This window comes from Rhipicephalus sanguineus, chromosome 1 (assembly GCF_013339695.2).
Source record: "Rhipicephalus sanguineus isolate Rsan-2018 chromosome 1, BIME_Rsan_1.4, whole genome shotgun sequence".
Classification (NCBI taxonomy): Eukaryota; Metazoa; Arthropoda; class Arachnida; order Ixodida; family Ixodidae; genus Rhipicephalus; species Rhipicephalus sanguineus.
The window spans coordinates 204911754-204933233 of record NC_051176.1 but is presented as its reverse complement, the minus strand read 5'-3'; the positions used below and the strand labels follow the sequence as shown (position 1 = coordinate 204933233).

The window sequence follows — 21480 nt, the reverse complement described above, 5'->3', positions numbered from 1 at the left end:
AAAGTAGACCTGCCTGTGAACTTTTGACGACGAGAGTTTTGCAAAAAAAGTTTATATATTATCCTATCTTAATCAAGATTGGCATACATGCACCATTGAATGAAGGTTTAAAATCTGCAAACAGATTTCAAATATCTCATTTAGTAAGGAAGAAATTAAAAATTTCCACACTGTGATTGGGTAATTTCTTATGGACTGTTATGGTAAGTTACAATACGAAGTTTTCAGAACTAAGTGGTTCCTCTAAAAGGTCCATCCCTACAGGCTACAGCAAATTAGATGTCAAAACAGCTATTTCTGTGATAAGAAATAATTTTTAAACCTAGAAGGTAAGAATTAGCTTCCCGTAATTAGCTGGAACTTGTGAATTACAATTGCATCAAGGTTGTGAAAAAAAGAAAAGCTTTAGCCTGTAGTTCAGATGCTGCTGAAACGAATGATACGAAGTTTGTTTCAATATGTTCACAGAAACTTCCTCAAAACTTCCGTAAGGCAGATTCTTTTTGCAAAAATAAAGCCGAGAAAATCGTGTTTCAAGTTTTGAGAACACTTGTAATTTAATCTATTGAGCTTGTAAGATAAAGAAAGGCTATTTTACCATAGCTTAATATTTTTACAAAGCATAACTTGGACTATAAATACTTCAAAATTGTGATTTCCAAAAATTGGCATTTTTTTACGATTTTTTGCTATTTTAAGACCCTTGTCTCCTCATAAGCAAAGAATTTACTCCAAAGACAAAGAAACACTAAACGTATAAGCGCTAGGTTGTAAGTTTCATACAAGGTTGTCTTTTCTGTCTTACTGTATATATTCTGGACATACGACATTCAACATTTGGAAGTTAGGGCTTGTACATTTCACGTCTCTTTGTCTCCGGAGTAAATACTGCACTAAAGAGCTCATAGTTATGGTTTTCCAACTAACCAGAACCAATGCTTTGCTCAGGTAAACCTGATTGCAACTCATGCAGGTCCCAATCGCTCAATGATGAAAAGTGACCAATTATGTTGGCAGCTCATTTTTTTCCGATTAGAAGATAGTGTCCGCACTGATGAAGCCACATTCACTGCAGACTAGCATGAACGTCCCGCCATGCCTCGCCTTGAAACGGTCCAGCTATCTGTTGCCAAAAGTGACACCATCATCTCTGAAGATCACGGCTAGCTGTTAAAGGGATACTGAACAAAAATTTGAAAAAGCTACGAAAACACTCACATTCGACTCGGACGACACGACTGTTCCTGTACGCAGCGTTTATTTCACGTAATTTCGAGCAGTTGGCCGTATTTTTAGTGGATTGTGAGAGCGCGGCGGCTGCATGCCACTGCGCTTGTCGGCGGACGTGACGTCGAGTGCTCCAGCAAGAGGGGGGCAACCGGCACGCTCTCTCCTGCCCTGCCACTTCCCTTTCTCCACCTCTCCTCTCAAGAACTGAGGGTGGCTGGTGTGGCGCTGAGCCTTGTCCTCTTTTCCCCACATAGGAAACAAAATAGCGCTTATTCCTCAAAAGCCGCTACAACTACCGAGCGTGTCGCGAGAGCGCAAAGATGCAAGGTGCGAGTGACAGTGGTTCCATGAACGGTCATTGCGACTCCGAGTTCGACAGGCCTCCAAAACGGATGCGCCAAATACAACCATATGCGTGTGACCGTTCTGCTGTGTCAAGCGACAGCAAGGACGACGAGCCAGACGAGCTGCCGTAGCCCAACGTGGGTCGGCAGCCGGGACCAGCAATTTACACAGTAACTCATAATCACTATCCTCGAAGTGTTCGGAGCACAAAAAGTCACGCTTTGAAGGCACCCACGTTGGCTGCGATGGGCGCGCAGCGCGAATCCATTTCCTTCGAAGCTTCGGCTCTGTTGGAAAGGTTTGACAGGGCACACCCTAGCGCAGAACAGCGTTGAGGCATTCTGCGTTGTGTCAGGTGCTTCACCGTTCACATTACGTAGCAGCACACAACACAGACGGCAAATTCGTAGACGTGGGCGCAAGCTCCGCTTGAGAAAACAAATATACGGCTGAGAGCGCGGCAATGGCGTCGTTGGCTGCCGGTTGAGAACACGCACGGAGAACACCTTCCCGACCGTGAAAACACGTTTTGAGAGAGACGCGCGGCAGCGGGTGGCGGCTTGCGATGTCGATTGTGCTGCGAGCACGGTTGGCGAGTCACTATCCGCGGAGTTTCGCGTCACTTCCTCTCTAGTTCGCGGCGCGACCGCTAGACGCGCCAATTCGCGAAAAATGCATTAAATTCATTATTTTCTGCTAGTCTCTGGCTGAAATGAAGGTTGTTTCAACAAATTTCAGCACCCAATCTTTCAATTGAGTCATTTATCTCGGCGGCGAAAATTTTGTTCAGTATCCCTTTAAGCTTGCTTCCTCACAGTAGTCCATTCACTAAAATGTTGCAACCTCGGAAGTCGGGCAGCCACATCAACAGTGTGGTCTCAACATCCGAGTATGCTGCCTTGCAGAGCTGGTAATGCTTTGGATTAATTTCCCCAACAATTTCATGCTGGCGATGCCTTTCAGCTTCTATGGTCTTGCGATGTCCGCCTACTTTTCACCTTGCGGATTTACAATCTTGATCTTGCTGCTCAGTGAAATTTGATTCCTTCTTCTAGAGGCCATAAAGTCAGCACTTAAAGGGCCAGTAAACAGGCTCCGACATTTTTTTACACCTACCAAACAAGCTCGCTCATTCGTTCAGAAGGCCACTGCGATCATATTTTGCAAATGTCATAGCGCTGCGCAGATTTAAAAAAAAAAAAAAAAAAGCAATTCCCGCACCCCTCTTCTGTGCCTGATCAGTCCTCTTCACCTGCTAAGTGATGTAATGCTGCCCATGGGCAACGTTACATAGCACGATCTTCCTCACTACAAAACTGCGCCTTGGCCCTGCAGAATGCGGTTTTGGCTGGGCACTTGTCACCCAAGTCGTGTACTTGTTTACCTCAGAAGTTCTTTGCACCACGCTTCCTCACCGCACCGCCTTCTAAAACTGACTCGAGCGACACATGGAGGAAGCCTTGCTCGGTCGTTGGTTGCATGCTGGTGACGTAATCACTGACGCTGCGTTATATTGTTGATGTGGTCATAGTCATGACAATGGGTTGTTCAGCAAAGTGCAGGACTGCAGTCACGGCAACGGCTGGCAAACTGCTAGACCGCTAATGGCCCATAGACGTGTGCAGTGCATGATTTGTGAAATCTCATAAAAGTGAATGCATCTCTGAAAGTGATCTGCCAAGAACACAAGCCCCAGCTGACTAGAAGGGAGACACAATGACCAAATAGCATCAACAAGCAACAACATGCTGCACATGATCAACGGGACCTCATACGCTTGGCTGGGTTAGAGGATGCCAAGGTGGCCAGCTACGATTCACGATTTAAACTTGGCATGGTGAACTGTGTTCAGCCTGTGTTAGGGAAACAAAAGTATGTTTTATACGCCTACAATGATGTCACAGAATACCCTGCCGCAGTGACAACACACACCGAAGCATTTGTTTGTCATATTTTTGTCACGCCAAACAGCACAAAGCCACTTCTTCCAAAGAGTGCTGTTTGAGGGACACGAGTGACAACAGACACCCCTGGTCTACACTGCTCTGTTCTTGGAACCTTCAGCCCTACACGAGCTTCTCCCAATTGCCTTTTACCTTACACAATGCAGCTTAGAAAACTTAATTTTCTGCGGTGGCCGTTGTCGGCATCGTCTCGTTGAAGAGAGAGCCTGCTTCATATTTCGTCGCTTCGTCTGCTTGGTGAGACGGGGGAGATAGTGAGGTAGCATAGGTAACTATTTCAAAAACACAGGGTGGCCCACATTTAAAAGTGATTCCAGAATTGGCTACCAATCTTTAATATTCATTTACAGAAAGAGTACATAGTTTGGCACGTATTATTAGGGCACTGAAGAGAATGTATGTGGAACAATTTTGTTGATATCAGTAAACATTAAAAAATTGCCGGAGGTCCCCTTTAAGCACTTCAAAGAATCTCAATCTCAATTCAAAGAATCTTTCATTAAAAGAAAAAACAAACTCATAACAAAAAAAAGAAACAAAAGATTAACTCACAGGGTTTTGCACAGGCTATCATGACCAGACGCTTGAGGATACCAGGTACATTTAAGATGACCTCTGAAGAACAAGAAGAGGAACAGAGTTTAACATAAAATCTTTCACTGAGGCACTGTTCTATAAGAAAGCACTCTTGAGCACCCACTACAATAAACTGTTTATTCTTCAAAAATGCCATTTACATTTTTTTTAACAAGAAAACATTAATTACTATATAAAAAAAAAAGACATTTTCACAATCATCGGTGCTCATGCTTATTTAATCTCAATGTTTGGATCTTCAGCAAAGCCACAAAAGTGGCTAGTTGGTTTACATTCATAGTTTCTTGTGTTATGTTTACAACACAGAAGAAAGTTGAGAACAACACAGATGATATTTGAAAGCCAAAACATCATTGGTGTTTGACAAATCGACATTCTGAAACAGTGTATGCAACAGGACCATGGTAAGATGAGGACAAATCGGTGTCTGTGTCGTGTTTCTGTAGCACTGTTTAAAATGTATAACCATTGTTCCACTATGTTTTTGACTTGGACAAAAGTTCATAAGGACAACATGAATCATCGATAAAAACTTGTTGCTGGGCTAGTTGGTGAATACTTGAAGGCATCTTCATTTTAGTGCTAAAAAGACGAACACATGAGAGATAACAGGACAAGCGCTTGTCCTGTTGTCTCTCATGCTCTAAATGCGCTAAAATGAAGATGCCTTCAAGTATTCACCAACTAGCCCAGCAACAAGTTCTTATCGATGATTCGTGTTGTCCTTATCGACTTTTGTCCAAGTCAAAAACATGGTGGAACAATGGTTATATATTTTAAACAGTGCTACAGAAACACGACACAGACACCGATTTGTCTTCATCTTACCATAGTCCTGTTGCATGCACTCTTTCAGAATGCCGATCTTCAACCCATTACCCAAGTTAGCTGTCTTGAGCATTAATTACCATAACTTATTCATGAAGGACTTTCGGGTAGCCTACACAATGTACACTATATTTAAGCAAAGTTTTAGGCATTAGTTACGAAGAACAAATAGATAAGTGAACAGCACATGCTGCCCTCTTGCAAGGCAGTTTTAGGGCTGGCCCAAATATAACCAGTTACAGCAGACATATTTTTGTGTTTTGTAAATAGATATATTGCCGTATACAGGCTGTACCATACACCATAGAATTTAATGGCAACAACGAGGCTTTGTACCTTGATTGATGTCTCGAACACAGGAGAAGTTATTGCGGTTTTTCTCCTTGCACTGGGCATACACTGCATGTAAAGCATACATGATGAATAAGTTTCAGTTTTGGAGCATTCATCTATACAGTATGTGCATTCTGTTACAGCCTTCTTGATGGTATACATACATCAGTTATAATCACAAATACATCTCTACAAACACAAAAGCTCCTCCCTCAAATAAGTGCTCTTATTTCTTTATTACACATCTCTTTGCAGTTTCAGGAAATATGAGTACAGAAGCAATATGTGCAGTTAGTTCCCAACACCCCCTACTCTTAAAAAAGCTTCGAAGCCAGTTAATGCAGTTTCCCCTCATGTTACTGAGAAATAAATCAATTAGTTAGACTGAAATATAAAAAAAAAAGAAGACTGGTGAAGACAACAGCAAGTCAAGTTTTAATAGGATACCCGGGGTTTTACGGGGAGATGCAGGTGAATAATCAATTTTTTTTTTTTAAGCAAAGCTTTCTTAGCCTCCCACAATTTAAAGGTACAATCTAACTGTTACCAACTATGCAGGAGCCCAAGGAGGTTCTACATTGAGCTTCCACAACTCGTCAAAATTAGGACAAAGTATATATACAGGGTGTCCCAGCTATCTTTAGCCAAGGGTTTAAAAATACAATATTAGAAGGAGGCGAGTGGAATCACTTGCAAATTACTGACAGTCACCTTGCGCACTACAGACAATTTTTTGTTTGGTAATTAACTAATCTGTTAATTATGATTATTTAATTAAATTGCTAAATATTGACTGTAGGCAAGAAATGCGGCTTGCAAAGTTCGAGAGCGTCTTCAGAAGCCCCAATTCTATTATTTGCGGTAAAGAAACTCTCACGTATACCATTTTTTCCAAGCTGCAAAGAAAGCCCGCGAAATACAAAAAGAACCACGTGACTAGCGCATTCGCCCGCCGCGAGAATGCTGCCCTCAGCCATGGTTTGAGCGAACGAAATCAGCTGCGGCCGCGACTCGGCGCCTCCGTTGCGGCGGTAGGCCGATAAGTTGACGGTGGTTTCTTGGCCCGAGCTCGCTACAACATGCACCGTCACGCGCGCCAGCTGGCTGACGCGGGCCAAAAAAACCACCGTCGACTTATCGGCCTATCGCCGCAACGGAGCCGGCGAGTCGCGGCCGCAGCTGATTTTGTTCGCTCGAACCACGGCTGAGGGCAGCATTCTCGAGGCGCGCGAACGCGCTAGTCACGTGGTTCTTTTTGTATTTCGCGGGCTTTCTTTGCAGCTTGGAAAAAATGGTATACGTGAGACTTTCTTTACCGCAAATAATAGAATTGGGGTTTCTGAAGACGCACTCGAACTTTGCAAGCCGCATTTCTTGCCTACAGTCAATATTTAGCAATTTAATTAACTAATCATAATTAACAAATTAGTTAATTACCAAACAAAAAATTGTCTGTAGTGCGCAAGGTGACTGTCAGTAATTTGCAAGTGATTTCACTCGCCTGCCTCTTATACTGTATTTTTTAACCCTTGGCTAAAGATAGCTGGGACACCCGGTATATTAGTCCACATAGAGTGTTTATATAGGACAAATACATATAGCGATTGGTTTCAAACAGACTCCATCAGCACAGAATCCCAATGTTGTGATCATGCCTGTGACACATGCCTGTGAGACGTTTGGTGCATTAGCAATATCGCAGAGCAAATATTTACATTTAACAGTTAAATTTACTGTGGTCATAATGCTCAAGCAATTTCATCAAAGCTTCACTTTTTAAAAATGATTTAGAATTTCCAGGTGTTTAACACAGGGAAAAATATTAGAATAAGATCTATGAATAAGCTGAAAAACTTTTGAGTGTGCTGCTGACAAAAGTTTTTAAAAAGAAAAATAAAGAAAAGAAGTGCTGGTGGTTCTATTGCACAGAAATAGAAAAAAAAAAAAACGCACACAAACTAGTGTTGTGATGTTACTCCTACCACACAGGCACAGAAAGCACTCATACTCTGCCAATACGGTTGATATCATGACTGCTCCAATCATGACTTAAAACGTGAAATGGGAACCAGCGCTACTGAGATAAAAGAGCAGAGAGAAAAAGAACAAGGGGAAGGGAAGAAAGGCATTGCTGAAATAAGACTTGGGAAGCATGAGCAGGCGGTTAAAAAAAGAGAGAGGGACAAAAGTGGGTAGTAGTTGAGCAACGCTATGAGGATAAACAAATCGGTGACGAGAGGGTAGTGATGCGAGTGAAAAAAAAAAAAAAACGACTACGAGGGATCCTGGAAACCACTTGGAGATTCCATGTTGCATTTCTTAGATACCTGGAGGAGGTAATGCACTGCACCGGTGGTGCTGACCCACTACAACAATTCTCGCAGAGTGATCTTAAAAACTTGGAGGACACTTAAGCTGCGCTTTTCAACCTTTCAACCACCCACTAATAATGCAATTCACATTGTGTGATGCCCGGTGCAATTCTACGCTTCTGCCATGCAATACTGCATCTGTTAACGTGGCCCCTTGCCTGACATGATGACTGTACAGGGTATTTTTCAGAAGCAGCTTCAAGTACTGCCGTGGCTCTGTTAGAATACTAGATTGTCACGCAGCACGTGGGTTCGATCCCGGATCGAACCCAGATTTTTTATTCTTTGCATCGACAGGACTTTTTACTCATGGACAATGCCACAGACACCACATTTTCTGCGACACGGGCTCTTTAACGCTATCATGGTATTATATATGCATGGACTAGCACAGCTGGCACTGCCAATGGAAGCTCTGCAAATGAGTAATTACAGACAGAAAAAACGTCTAGTAAGTTGCTACGATAAAGCAGCAGCAATACAGCTCAGACCAATAATAACATAACCTCTTATAGTGCAGGACCAGATATAATGCAGTTTTTTTTTTACTCCCATTTATTCTGCCACAGAACTCGATCTATAGACCTTTTCACAGAAGAGAAAAAACGCCGCCATGCTGGGCTGCACGTGGTAGTAGAAAGGCTGACATCACAGCCCCGGCAGTGCATTTTTGGGGTCACGCCTATTTAGCGCAGCCAAGAGAGGATTATGATGGCGCCCAGGGAGCCGTCTGTGAAAAGGCCTATACACTTACTGTTTATTGTGCAGCCACCCAAGATGAAAGAGTGGTTATAATGCAGCTGCCAGGAAATCCCGCCAATAAGAGTGGGCTTGCGGAGTTGAAAAAGGGGGGAGTTGCCTAGGTGATTGAGAAGCCTTTGCATCAGTGCCGGTGTGGGTCCGCACGGAACGTGTGCCCCAAATTTGGATCAAGTGCGCATTTACCACTGTTTGCGCTCTTTAGATTCCTGTTAGGAAAATAAGTAGCTGCTTCAAGGAGGTCTCAAACATAGTTGGGGACTTTCCTCGATAGCACTTCTTTTGTTAGCTTCCTTTTTTTCCCCTATGTTCATTTTGTCAGCCATTGCGAGTCCTCTGACACTGAACTTTCAACATTAAAAAATTTAATGGCTGCAAACACCCCGCTCGCATGCCTTGATTCTCAGATATGCATGGCTGCTTGCTCATTATGTTTTGCACATGTTCAGCTTTTGCAAAAGGTTGTTTGGTTATAGTGCAGCACCGCTTGTCACGACTCCAGTGACTCATGTTATAAGCAATCTATACTGTAACTTGAAGCATTTCTTTCTCCTAGCATAGGATTATTGTATCCTGAATTTTATGAAGTTGGTAGCACTGGGGCAGATAAATGCGAGTAGCTAAATAAAGATTGGCTGGCTACTTAAAAACAAGCTGTAGCAATGCACTCACCGAAAAAGCTTTTATTTGCAGTAAAAGCGCCTGTTAATTACGATTGCTTTTGCTGGGAATTTATCCTTGCCTTTAGAGAGTCCAGGATAGCTTCTTTTGACTTCATAATTATGGGGAGCAAGCTCAGTGATAACTCTTACAAACGGCAATATCCTTTTTCATGCTGATCGAGATCGTTAGCAAAATACTAGCCTTGTCGGTGACAACCATTTCCTGAACAACCAAGATGGCTGGCAACGTTAGTGAAGACGCTGATGTACCGAGGCGGTAGTACGTTTAGTACTACTGCCTCGGCGGCTACTCATGCTTGTCACTTGCCACATGTGACAACACCACCACCACCCCCAAATCGAGTGCTGGAACAAAGGACGCATGGAATCGAATACAGAACTGCTGCGTAGGGTGCGTAAAATAAGTGACACACCACTACGATAGCGAGGCAGAGCAGGCGTGATGCAACACTGCCTCCCCCCAGCTGTAGCCCAATGCTCTAAGCTTTAGCGGCTGCTCTCGGGCACAAAATTTAATAATTTGTGGGGTCTTACATGCCAGAACCACGTTATGATTATGAGGCACACTGTAGTGGAGTGCTCTGGAAATATAGATGATCTGGTGTTCTTTTTCTTTACCATGCACTGACACATGGGCGTCCGGAGGGGGGTGCAAGGGGGGGCGGCTGCCCCCCCCCTGGAATTTTGGATATCTTTCTATGCAGTAGCAATAAGCTGCACACGTTCGTTAGCACACAAAAGGTCCGCATATCCGTGTGAAACAACCTTCAGGATTGCCAGCCAACTTTGCACGTTATTACATATTATTGACTAACCTTGCCCCCCCCCCATGGATGCACCCCCCTGGAAAAATTTCTGCGGCCGCCCTTGCACTGACATGGCACAGTACACAAGCCACTAGCGTTTCGCCTCCATCGAAATGCGATCGCCACGGCCGGGACTCTGGCATGAGATTTGAAAAATGTATCCCCCAAAATCAGCATGTAACTAAAACATCTGACCAATAGCACCAGCATAAGTTTTTTTTAATGCCCCATCTACCATAGGGCAGCCGTGAAACTTCATTACACAGAAATCGTGGATAAACACACTTCGTTACACTGAGGTTAAAAATACATAATATGCTATGGATATGAAGTTATAGAAAGTGAAATGCTTTGTTTTGTAGAGAACTTCATTATACTCAAGTTCATTATGTATTATGGTCTGCTATCTCAAAACATAGCCTTGTGAAAAGCTAATATTTTGTGTGTGTAGATGCCTCTTTCAACAATAATCTCCAGTACACATCACTTAACAGATACTTTTCATTCTAATTTATTGCATAACAATATTGTTGACATGCATAAATTCCAAAGCATTATGCTATATAGAAAATAAGACAAATCTGACATCTTTTAAGGAAAACATTGCACTAAAATTACCAAATATTTTTTCACAGCTTGAAAGGGCCCCTAAACCACCTCCAATATTTTATAAACATTTCAAGTAAACACTTCCATCGAGTTCAAAATGCTGTCAAGATCAACAATTGCATATGCAGCAGCGCTATGCGCTGTGGGCACGCCACAGAAGAAAGAACGATCCTATGCTCCACTCCGGGCCTTTCTGGTATCCGTGACGTTCATCTGACGTCACCAGTGAGCGTCTGCAATGTTACCTGCAGCTGACAGTATCAGCTGGTTGAACAAGAACCTGCTCGCTAAAAGGTATGCGCGCTCCCTGCTCTCCCTTATCGTGTTGCCCGAAGCATGACAAGGAGGAGAACTCGGCGAGAAGGTGAGGTATCAAAGGAAAGGGCGAAATGAGTGAGGGCCACATTTCAATCATCAAACGTGTATAACTCTGCTATTACAGCACCACTTTGAAATATTCTCGTGTGCATGCCGACTCAAGCACAACTGCAACACCACAACTGAATTTCAACCTCTAAAATTTTTCTAAAATTTCAACCTTTAAAAGGACACTAAAGAGCAAATAGATTTTTCTCGTATTAGTAAACTACTCTTTCACGATATCAAAAACACCCCTCGCGAGACGCAATCGACCAGATCAAGTAACAACACCGAGTGTCCGTCAGTCCGCTGACGACAGCGGATACCTATTGGCGGGATGATGCAACTTCAACACAAAAAACGCGTTCCCGTAGCAACTGGCGATTCGCAGGAAATCAGAATTTCCTAGTCTGAGAACGCGGCAATGGCACACCAGAAGGTAAAGTTGGAAACACATACCGTGGTTTCCATGAGCGAAAAACGAGACATGCGGCAGAAGCCGGCGTTGCCGCCGACCACGTCTGTTGCCACAGCAACGGCGCAGAGAGCATTTCCTCTCTTTAACCCCTTAAAGGAGTACTGACACGATTTTGAAGTGCAGCAAAACGGACGTTTTTGTTTTCCTTGGCATGTAGTGTTAACGCTCTCCCCACACCGCATCCGGGAAACACGTATAAATACTTAAGTTTGATTTTAAAGTTTTCATCTCCCAGCATCTGCAAGGCAGCTTCACCGCATGGAGAGCCCTATGACGTTTCAAGTCTGCTCACTTGGTTTGCGAAATCTGGGTTCTGCATGCAGCCTAAATCACAGAAATTGCTGTCGGAGGCACTGGACGACAGTTCACTCATCATGAACCACATTCGACTGACAGCAAAGGACAGCAGGTGCATATTTCATGGGTTGCAGTCTGCCCGTGACGTCACGGGCAGACTTGACACGTCACTATGAAGCCGCCCTCTCGAATCCGAAACCGAAACTGCTGGTTGAAAGAAGCGGTATTAAAAATATATGCAATGCATCCCCAGGCACCACGACACTCTTTTTAGGGTTCTCGACACCCGTGCTTTCATTTAGAGCAATAACCCGAAAATTTTTAAAATTCATGTCAGTACTCCTTTAAGGGGAGATGATACTCGAAGACACTTTTTCTTTAATATTCACCCTAGAGCAATGAAACTTGAGCTGCTTATAGAACTTTTTATGCTGATTTCAAATATATAATTAGTTTTCTTGCAAGTTGCATACTTTTAGTTCTGCAACATGACAAAGTGAAAAACTTAAGCCTTTTGCCCCCCTCTTTTCAGACCTAAACTTCAATAATTTTTTACAATTGATAGTTCATAATGTTTCAAATAAAGTGCAAAATATGTACTAGACGTGAAAAATTTTAACGTGGGAAGTTCATATTTCTCCTACCCCAGTAAAAGTTTACATAACCTTTTTTTATTATATAATTTAGAATATTGAAACTTAAACAAGATAATTGCATTTCTTGTACATTGGAAAAAATCTGGGAAAAATTTCATGCAGATCTGAGCACCAGAAGTACCCGAAAAAGGAGGGGCAGATTGACAAAAATGGCAAAATTTGTGTTTTGAGAAAAACGAGTTTTAAAGTCAAAATTGCATGTTTATTTATCAAAGATGTCATTGAATGCGACGAAATTTGTACACAAGAAAGAACAATCCTCCTTGTAGTGGCCACTGCCATTAAAATGCGCCAGCACCATAGGTTTGGCCCTCACGGCTCTTTCGAGCTGACTCCTCGACAAGAGATTTTTTTCTTCAGCGCACACCGACAAGCCCTTGCTTCTCCTGATAGTTTTTGAGACATTTTTTTCTGGCGTGTGCTGTCCCGTGATGAGCCAAGAGCAACCAGATCATGAGGCGGTAGCACGCCATGCTCTTCCAGAACACGTTCAAAACTGGAGTGCCCTTGATTAAACCAGTGCTGTCATATCAGCAATCAATGAAGACTCGTCGCTCTGTGATTTTTCTTCGTCTTCGAAGAGTCCGATCTTTTTCTGGGAGGCACTCACATATTCAAATGCTGCGGCAAACTCGTCGGACGCATCGGCGTCACTGCCACTAGCCTGGCGGCAGCAGACGATCTTTTCTTGGTCTGAGTGTTCAGCTTTGATTTGCGCCGGCGTCCTCGAAATTTGTGTGCCGCGTGAAACTTCACAGGTCGGTGACCGCGCTTCCTACGGCTTTCTTCATCCATAACGGATAAGCACTCGAGAAAAGCGTTGTTCAGCTGCGCTGCTCGACGAGACACGGATCCTGCAAGTAGGCTTCACAGCACACACAGGCGCGCAGCGGCCAATGGCGGCTCCCGATCCGTACCACGTGATTTAAAGCCAGTCGCGGCACTCGAAAAAGGCGGCAAAAGCGTGCTTCTCTTTATTATTTCTTGTGCTGCAGCAGCACGGGAAACCGTCGTTATTTGAAGAGTGAGGCTCGGCTCTTCACCTCATGCGGTCGACAATGGCGAGCGGCGGCGCATTATCAGCGGCAAGGTGCTCGAAGATTACACACTTTCGGCCTTTTGACAGCCACCTTGTGCTCTTTAGATGCAATTTTAAAGCATTTCCAGTTGAGTCTCGACATTGATTTTTTTTTCTTCAGAACAGTAGAGGTACTAATCTTAACAAAACAGGTGAAAACAAAAAATCGATAATTTTTTAGAAAACTCGCGTTTTTCGACCCGCATCTCCCTTTAAGTGCCGATTAAATTACGAAAAATTGTCAAATTTTTTATGACATGAAATGCTTCAGTAACATGTTCAAAACAGAAAAAAACCTGCGAAAATGTTTTACGGCTTATAAAAATGCTTTATTCATATTTCGCACTGTCATGTAATACCCAGGCCAGTAGGCAAGAATTTTTTTTCGGGGAGGACCACTTGCTGAAGGCCTTGAAAAACATACTTTCGTTATATTTTTGGTAAAACACTCCCCTCCATCAGAATTTCGAGGGGGGGAGGGGGCTAGACCCCCCCTCCCCCTGGCTGCGGGCTTGGTAATACAAGCCCTCAACGGTCAAGCACGAGCTGCTACACAGGACTTTTCGAAGGCCACTGAGTCAATAGTCTATCGAATCAACTGAGCGCCCCACAACTTTATCGAAACTTGCAAACTTTGGAATACTGCATTTGATGGGTATTCCGAAAGAAATTTCTGCAACTCCAGAAAGTATGGGTTCCATTTGACTTCTCGTGGACAAAATGTACTATTCCTCGATAGTTCAATACAAAGATGAGGCTACCATCCTTGTGGTAGCGTTCAAAGCACCGAACTGCGCCATGTTCGTTTACAATGCGCGGGAGACACAGGGCGCGCATTTCGTTGTGTAGTGTGCAGACTTTCATTCAATAAAAGCACCAATCACGGAACCCATGCTGCCGTCTATGTTTTAAATTGGGAAACAGCATTTCATGAGCTGGGCTCGTCAAAAGCCTCTTGAAACAATGCTGAAGAGCCATGACGAGCACAGCTCGTCATAAGCAAAAAAGTGACAATTCTCGTCATCTCGTCATAAGCAGTTAAAGAAGCACTGACATCAAATTTATGCATGTCAAGATTTTTGCATCCACCCCCTAGTAGCGATTCGCGACCCAAAATGCCACTGAAGGACGAATAACTATCTGTGCTATTGATTTAGATCACCGGTATCTAGCACGATTCAAAACGGCCGGCAAGCCCGCCATTTTTTAGTGCTGGCAGCGCCACCTCCAGACCGCGCCCCAGCTGACCATTTGTCTACAGAAAGGAGTGACGTGAGGCTCAGCTGCTCAGCTAACATTTCGTCTGCTAGACGCACATGTTCAGTCATGCCTTGTCACCAGCATCGCTGTCAAAAATGTCGACTAGTGTTGAAGATGACATTCTGGAACTTGGAATCGCCGTGATTCGCGACGTCGCAAATCATTTTCGCTTGCACGCTTTGCAAAACAGCGATTCAAAAATGGACGCCGTTCCAAGCAGCAACGAGGAGGTGCCCAGGGACGCACGCTTTGGCCATGCTCGCTGGTGTGTCTCAATTAGTTATAGGTATTAGAGAATTTTAGCGTGCATGGCATTCCGGTATACGCAAAGAGGTCTATGGAATATCGGTATAGCGAATGCATACCAGCGAAGAAATAGAATATGTTAGGTTTCTACAATAGCAATTCTGTACTCGCAAAGTTCTTCTCTGCGCCGCCAGATGGCCCCACCTATCCAGCCTCTCACGGTTATGGCTGCAGTAACCCGGTATTACGCTAGCCCAACGAAGTTTACGAACTGAAACTCACTATTAACGTTACCTGCGTGTTACTTGTTAGCGATGATATTTATCTATAGAGTAAAATCTCGTTAATTCGAATTTCTAGGGACCAGAAAAAATGTCCGAATTAACCGGATGTCCGAATTATCGAATGGTCGAAATAAACACAATAAATGCACGAGTTTTTTCAACATACCTTTACTTAACAAAGTAATCGCGGATGCTTGTCTGTTTTCGAGCAGATATTCGCGCGGACACAATTTTTTGAGCCCTTCAAGGTGCTCAGCAGCTCGCATGCTGTCTGCAGTGTCCGCAAAAGTTTCACCCGTCATCCACGCTTTTCGGTTGGCACGGTAATCCACGGGAAGATTGTTGATGTTCTTAAAGCAGAGTGGCTTTTGAACCTTTCCGATAACGAGAAGCGGCAAGCACTCTGTTCCCGTCACATTGGCGGCTAAAAGTACGGTTACTCGTTCCCTGCTTCTTTTGCCGCCGATACAAGGATCCCCTTTCATCACTCTTCACTTCTTGTCGGGAGAGCCCATTATTCAGAGCACGCAAAATTTCTACTTTGGTGGTGAAGTCCTTGGCCTCGTACTTGGGCCGCCTGTCTTTTCTTGGTGGTTTTCGTCTTGTAATTTCATGAAATCATTCAAAGCGGCGCGACGAGGATCAGGCATGAAGAGTGAGATCATTTCCAGGCATCGGCGCCACGATAAAAACACTCGAATCGTCGACGTCATCGCTACTAGTGCATCGTCATTGCAGTAGGACGCTCATGTGTCTCTTTCTTGTCCTTGTCTTTTGTGCACGCTAAGAAAGAAAGTTTAAATATAGTGCATCGTCACTCAGGATAGTTTTCGCCACACCAAACCCGTCACAGTAGTGTCGATGTAGCAGGATGATGAAAGCCCCTCTGAGCTTTCGTACGCTCTTTGCCCTCGAAATAAAATAACTTCCAGGTGACGGGCGCCATTCAAACTTGGTCACAAATACTTATGCGTACCGAACAATCTAACGAAGGACACATCTCGAGCTTGAAATTTTATGTCAGTGCCCCTTTGAAGGGTTAAGTTGCGTCTTCCCGCCGATAGATACCTGCTTCCGTCACTGGACCAACAGACACATGCCGTTATCTGGTCGAACGCGCTCTGCATGCAAGCCGAGAAGTGTCCCCACCTAAAGAGCATATATCTTACACCGTGGCTCGCACTCACAATTAGAAAAAAAAATCTAACCAGTATGCTTTAAAAGCAGTACATGTGAGCGCTACGAATTATTTAATAAAGTATTTTTGCCACTTGAAATGTGTGAACTGCACATTACTCTCGACAACAGCGACGTGCTTGTCTTCATCGTGCTATCTGGCAGTGTCTCACTTGCTACAGCTTCGCTGTTCAACCGCTTGAAAACTAAATATGTATTCATAACTATGTATAAACAATTTATTGAAATGCTTAAACAAATATAACAAGCATATTTGTGCTTTTAAGTGGATTTATATTACCCAACTTTCGGTGACGTGAAAACGAAAATAAAGATCTGCAGCACCACACAATTTTTGCGAGAAATGCAAAACTACTGTGCAGCAGTGTAACAATTTCACTGAGTCGATAGAGTTATAGAGTTTCGATGGCCATCAACTAGAGTGCCCATGTAACACAGGTATTACATCACATATTTGTTATGAAAGGACAACTCACATGACGTTTTGTGCTCATACACATCCAGGTCTGACAAGCTTATAGCCAGAACTTTGCAGAAATTGGCCAGTTGAATGTCATTCATGTTGGCAATCAGACTGGTTATGTTGGCTACAAAAAAAAAAAAAAAAAAAGTAAGGAAATAAAATATTCAGCAGCAACAGAGTCATCTGACCACAAGCACAGTGTTCAAGGCAAGAGCAAAAATAAATACAGTGGAACCTCGTCGATATAATTCTGCATAATGCATTTCAATGTGTTTCAATTAAAATTTCATCACTTCTTTGTCATGGGCAGTTCCATAACGTAACAGTGTGGTCGCATTTCGTGCGTGCCTGGCGCGATCAGTTTCGATATCGCCCTGAAAATTCGATGATGTATATCTCGAATTATGTGACTCTTTCGTGATTTCCAAAAAAAAAAAATGGGTATGCCTTAAATTGTCATGTGTTTGTCACAACAACTGCCCTCAAGGCAATAATTAAAAAGTTAATTAACAATTTTAGTTAATTTTTTGCAACAGTGTCTTATCTGGTGGGGCAAGGTATTTCTGCCTCAACTTAGAGTTCGTGTGCGAAAACAGCAGCCTTAATCTCTCACAGGATTTTTATTAAAAATCTGTATTGTCTAACCCTGCATACAGCTAATGAGACAAAGTGGAGAGGGGGAAAGAGAGAGAGAGAAAAGGCAAGCACCTCAGCATGCCAGCATCCCCTTTGGCTGAACATAAACAGACAATCAGTAATGGTTTACAATAACGAAAATTAACCCCTTCTAAGATGTTGATAGATCACATATACAGTTCTGAAAAGCATTCATATTGAGCAAGAAATGAACTCAAGACAAGCACTGCTCGAGGACTAATTTAACTGATTGACTGACCATTTAGAGTTGACATAAAGCAACACAGGGGCAATGACAAACATATTCAGTGACTCTGATTTAATTTTGATCAGTTGGGGTTCTTCAACATCCAGGTGAAGAATGGTAAACAGACATAATAAGTAGGCTTGTGCGAATATTCGAGCACTTCAAATATTCGAAGTATTCGAAATGAACAAATAGACATATAAACCACATGTAACCCCCTGTAAAGGTGGTTTCACTGTAGTGGAGGGGTGCTCTACCGTGAATACACCTTTTCAGGGGAAATTTGCACTGCCGCGAAGCCACACTTCAAAGTTAAATGAACATACAGTCAAACCTCGTTAATTCAAAGTCACTGGGACTGTGAAAAATCTTCTGATTAAGCGGGTTTTTTAATAAACCAAACAAAAAACCGGGATGCAAGGAACTTCCGAGTTACTGAAAGTAATCAGAGTTGGTCGTTTGTTGTGCCTGCTAGTTTGCGGCTCCAAGGGTTATGTTTTCCAGCAGTACCCAGTCCCAATTTTGCCGCTAAACCGGGGAAATGGCGGGCCTCGCTGCTGCCAGAGCAAGAAAAGAATGAAAGGGGAAAAAAGCTGTCTCGTGGTCAACTGAAATGCATGCCTGCAGAAAAGAAGACGTGCTTCACTGCAACACAGTGGTGACACGCAGACAGCATGTCACCTGCTCCTTGCAGCGTCAGCGCGTCATGATGCGACCATTCGCCCATTCTTTCTGGTAAAATAATGAATTTAATAATGACCAGTGTGACGGAATTCGCGATGTATTCTTGGTAAAAAAGATGATCATTGAAGTTTTCAAACTGAGTTTTCGAAGTAGGCGTTGCAGGCAGTACAAATGCGCAAATTGCCGGAGCAACCACCAATCGGAGGTTCGCATACATCGTGAATTCCGTCAGACCCGTCCGTTATTAATTTCTCTATTTTCCCAGAAAGAATGGGTAAATCATCACGCGCTGACGTTGCGAGAAGCACGCATCATGCTGCCCACGTGTCACCGCTGTATTGCAGTGAAGCATGCCTTCTTTTCCGTAGGCGCACATTTCATTGACCACGAGACCGCTTTCTTTTTTTTTTTTTCTTGCATTGGCAGCAGCGAGACTGGGGTGCTCAAGTTGTCACTCATTAGTATCGCTACAGTGCATTGCCTTGTGCCTCCTAAGGGCCATCGTTTCTGCGGATTTGCGAATAAATCGAGATCGAGAATTGGCACATGGCACCTAAAGTTTTCGAATTAACCGGGCTAGTACTGACCGCCGCTTCAAATCATCTACTCAAGAGAGAGAGAAAGGTTAAGTGAAAAGCAGGGAGGTTAACCACAAGGAAATTTTCTGGTTTGCTACCCTGCACTGGGGAAGGGGTAAGAGGGGACAAAAGTTAAGGAAGGGGAAATTTACATCGCAAAATACGGGACCGCAGAAATCCATCAAATTATGCGGGATTTCAAAATAACCGACTTACAATTAATGAGGTTTACTGTATTACTCTCGCATCAATTCATCATTTTTTAAGTTTAAAAGCTTGTTATATCGGCTTATATGCTCTAAGTACAGTAAATATTAAAATGTAACAAATTTTATAGGTTATCACTAGCGTTGTACCAAAAGTAAAATCCTGCTACTACTCAAAGTTGCTTCCACATCCCTCTGAACCAAAAAGAATGACATTTGCATATGCCTTGTTTCAACTTTAAAAATAGTGTGCAGGTTAGTTGGGACATGGCAAATATGCTCATTTTTCTTTATAATATGTAATATACACTATTCGAATTCACTTCGAAATTATTTGACCAAATCACTATTAGCTTCGAATTCGCTTTGGACCTAAAATTTACTATTCGCAGAAGCCTAATATTAAGCCTTCTGACCCTACCAGAATATGGCCATCAAAGCTGATAATGATGGTGACATCTTTAGCTGCAGAATGTAGCCATTGAGCCACCACAGGTGGTTAGTTCAAAGTACAACAGAGTCACATGCAGCTGCCATCTACATAGTACCAGCAAGGTTGCAAATGCACCTGCCACATACCACACCAGTTCCCCTACCAAGCCCCATCACAAATGTTGATTACACCCTGGAGGTTGTAGGGCTCTGTCTAGGGAGCATTTTAGCACAAGAATTTTTCAAACTGGTACATTAGTAGAGGAGATATAGAAAATAGTGCTAGTGACGCTGCCAGGAGGCAAGCGTTACTGCCAACATAGACTTCATCCACCCATCTAGATTAACATCCACAAGTGACATTCCATCTCATACCAAAGCTAAGCGACTGCATCATGTTTACATCTTGAACCCTGCTCTTTTTTTTCTTCTTCTCTAGCACTTTTTGTGCACTCCAGCGGCACTACTGCTTTTCTGCACTAGACAACCTACCCAGGTTACATGCCATTATCAGTGAAACTGCAGCCAGCGCACCTTATGCAAAATGTATTCATGCATGCGAGCTTGACTGTGGCTCAATGTAAGGCTCCCCCAAGAGCAAGCATGGGCATGCTGGCTTCTTGTTTGAAATTTTCAGACGTTTTTGCACAGTGCAGCCATTTTATATTTAGCAGGCACGTTTATGCAGTAAATACATAACACTTGTATGTTTGCAATAACCAAATGTGCTGAGTTTCTTCAGTTGTTCTGTAAGATCGACATGAATTGATGGGCAACAAAATAAAGTCAAATTCTTGGGTTTTATGTGTCAAAACTACAATGTGATTACGAGGCATGCTGCCCCCAGTGGGGGACTCCGGATTAATTTCAACCATCTGGTGTGTTCTTTAATGTAAATCTAAGCACACTGGCATTCTTTGCATTTAACCTCCATTTAAATGCGGCGGCATTTCAATCGGGGTGAAATGGCTGATACCCACCCGGCAATGCGGTCGCCATGGCTGGGAACCGAACCTGCACCCTCGAGCTTAGCAGCACAACACCTTACATGCTAAGCTACCATGGCTGGTCCAAGGTATCTAATAATATAATAATATCTGGGGTTTAAAGTCCCAAAACCACGATATGATTATGAGAGACGCCATAGTGGGGGGCTCCGGAAAGCTCCGGAAATTTCGACCACATGGTGTTCTTTAACATGCACCTAAATCTAAGCACACGGGCCTCAAACATTTTCGCCTCCATCGAAAATACAGCTGCCGTGGCCGGGATTTGATCCCGCGACCTTCGGGTCAGCAGTCAAGTCAAGGTATCTAAGGTTAAGCATAAAGCCACACCGGTACTGGGAGGAACAACTGCTAAGAATAGTGGAAAGAACAAGGATATCATACTTACGTATCGTGGTAAGATTGAGAACTTCTCGCCGTGAAAGCAAGAGACATTCTATGAGGTCACATGCTACTAAGCAAGTTTCACTGAACTGCAGCAGAGATAGTAGGCCCTGGAAAAGTGCTTCTTTATGGGACAGTTCCCGTGCTACATTTGTATCCTGAAAATGTAAGCACAGTGAAAACAAGGGTTTAGACTTCCTGAAGCAGAGCTTTGCTTAAGAGGCATGCCCCATGGCATATACCATCTCGAAGATGTTATAAGCGAGCGTTTGCCCTGTCTACACAATGTAACATCAGTCCTCACACATGAATTCTCACTCATTCATCTTCATTTTTCAAACAAATCAAATGAGAAGGTGAAATGAAAAATTCTCCATAGAGGCCCGCAAGTGAGATACCACGTTCCAAAACAAAAACAAACTGGAGATATTTGGTTCAATGTAGTACTAGTTATGTACTTT

The 21480-nt window shown here is 43.3% G+C and overlaps 1 protein-coding gene across 1 annotated transcript in view; it reads right to left on the bottom strand.

Moving 5' to 3' along the window:
• The window catches only part of LOC119405998 (short transient receptor potential channel 4-associated protein), a 103105-nt gene that overhangs the window by 68951 nt on the left and 12674 nt on the right, over positions 1–21480 (bottom strand). Inside the window, exons 6-9 of the mRNA XM_037672832.2 lie at positions 21024–21177; positions 16859–16969; positions 5301–5363; positions 4092–4154 (exon numbers count right to left, since the gene is read on the bottom strand). Coding sequence (XP_037528760.1) covers positions 4092–4154; positions 5301–5363; positions 16859–16969; positions 21024–21177 — 391 coding nt within the window. The remainder of the gene's footprint in view (positions 1–4091; positions 4155–5300; positions 5364–16858; positions 16970–21023; positions 21178–21480) is intronic.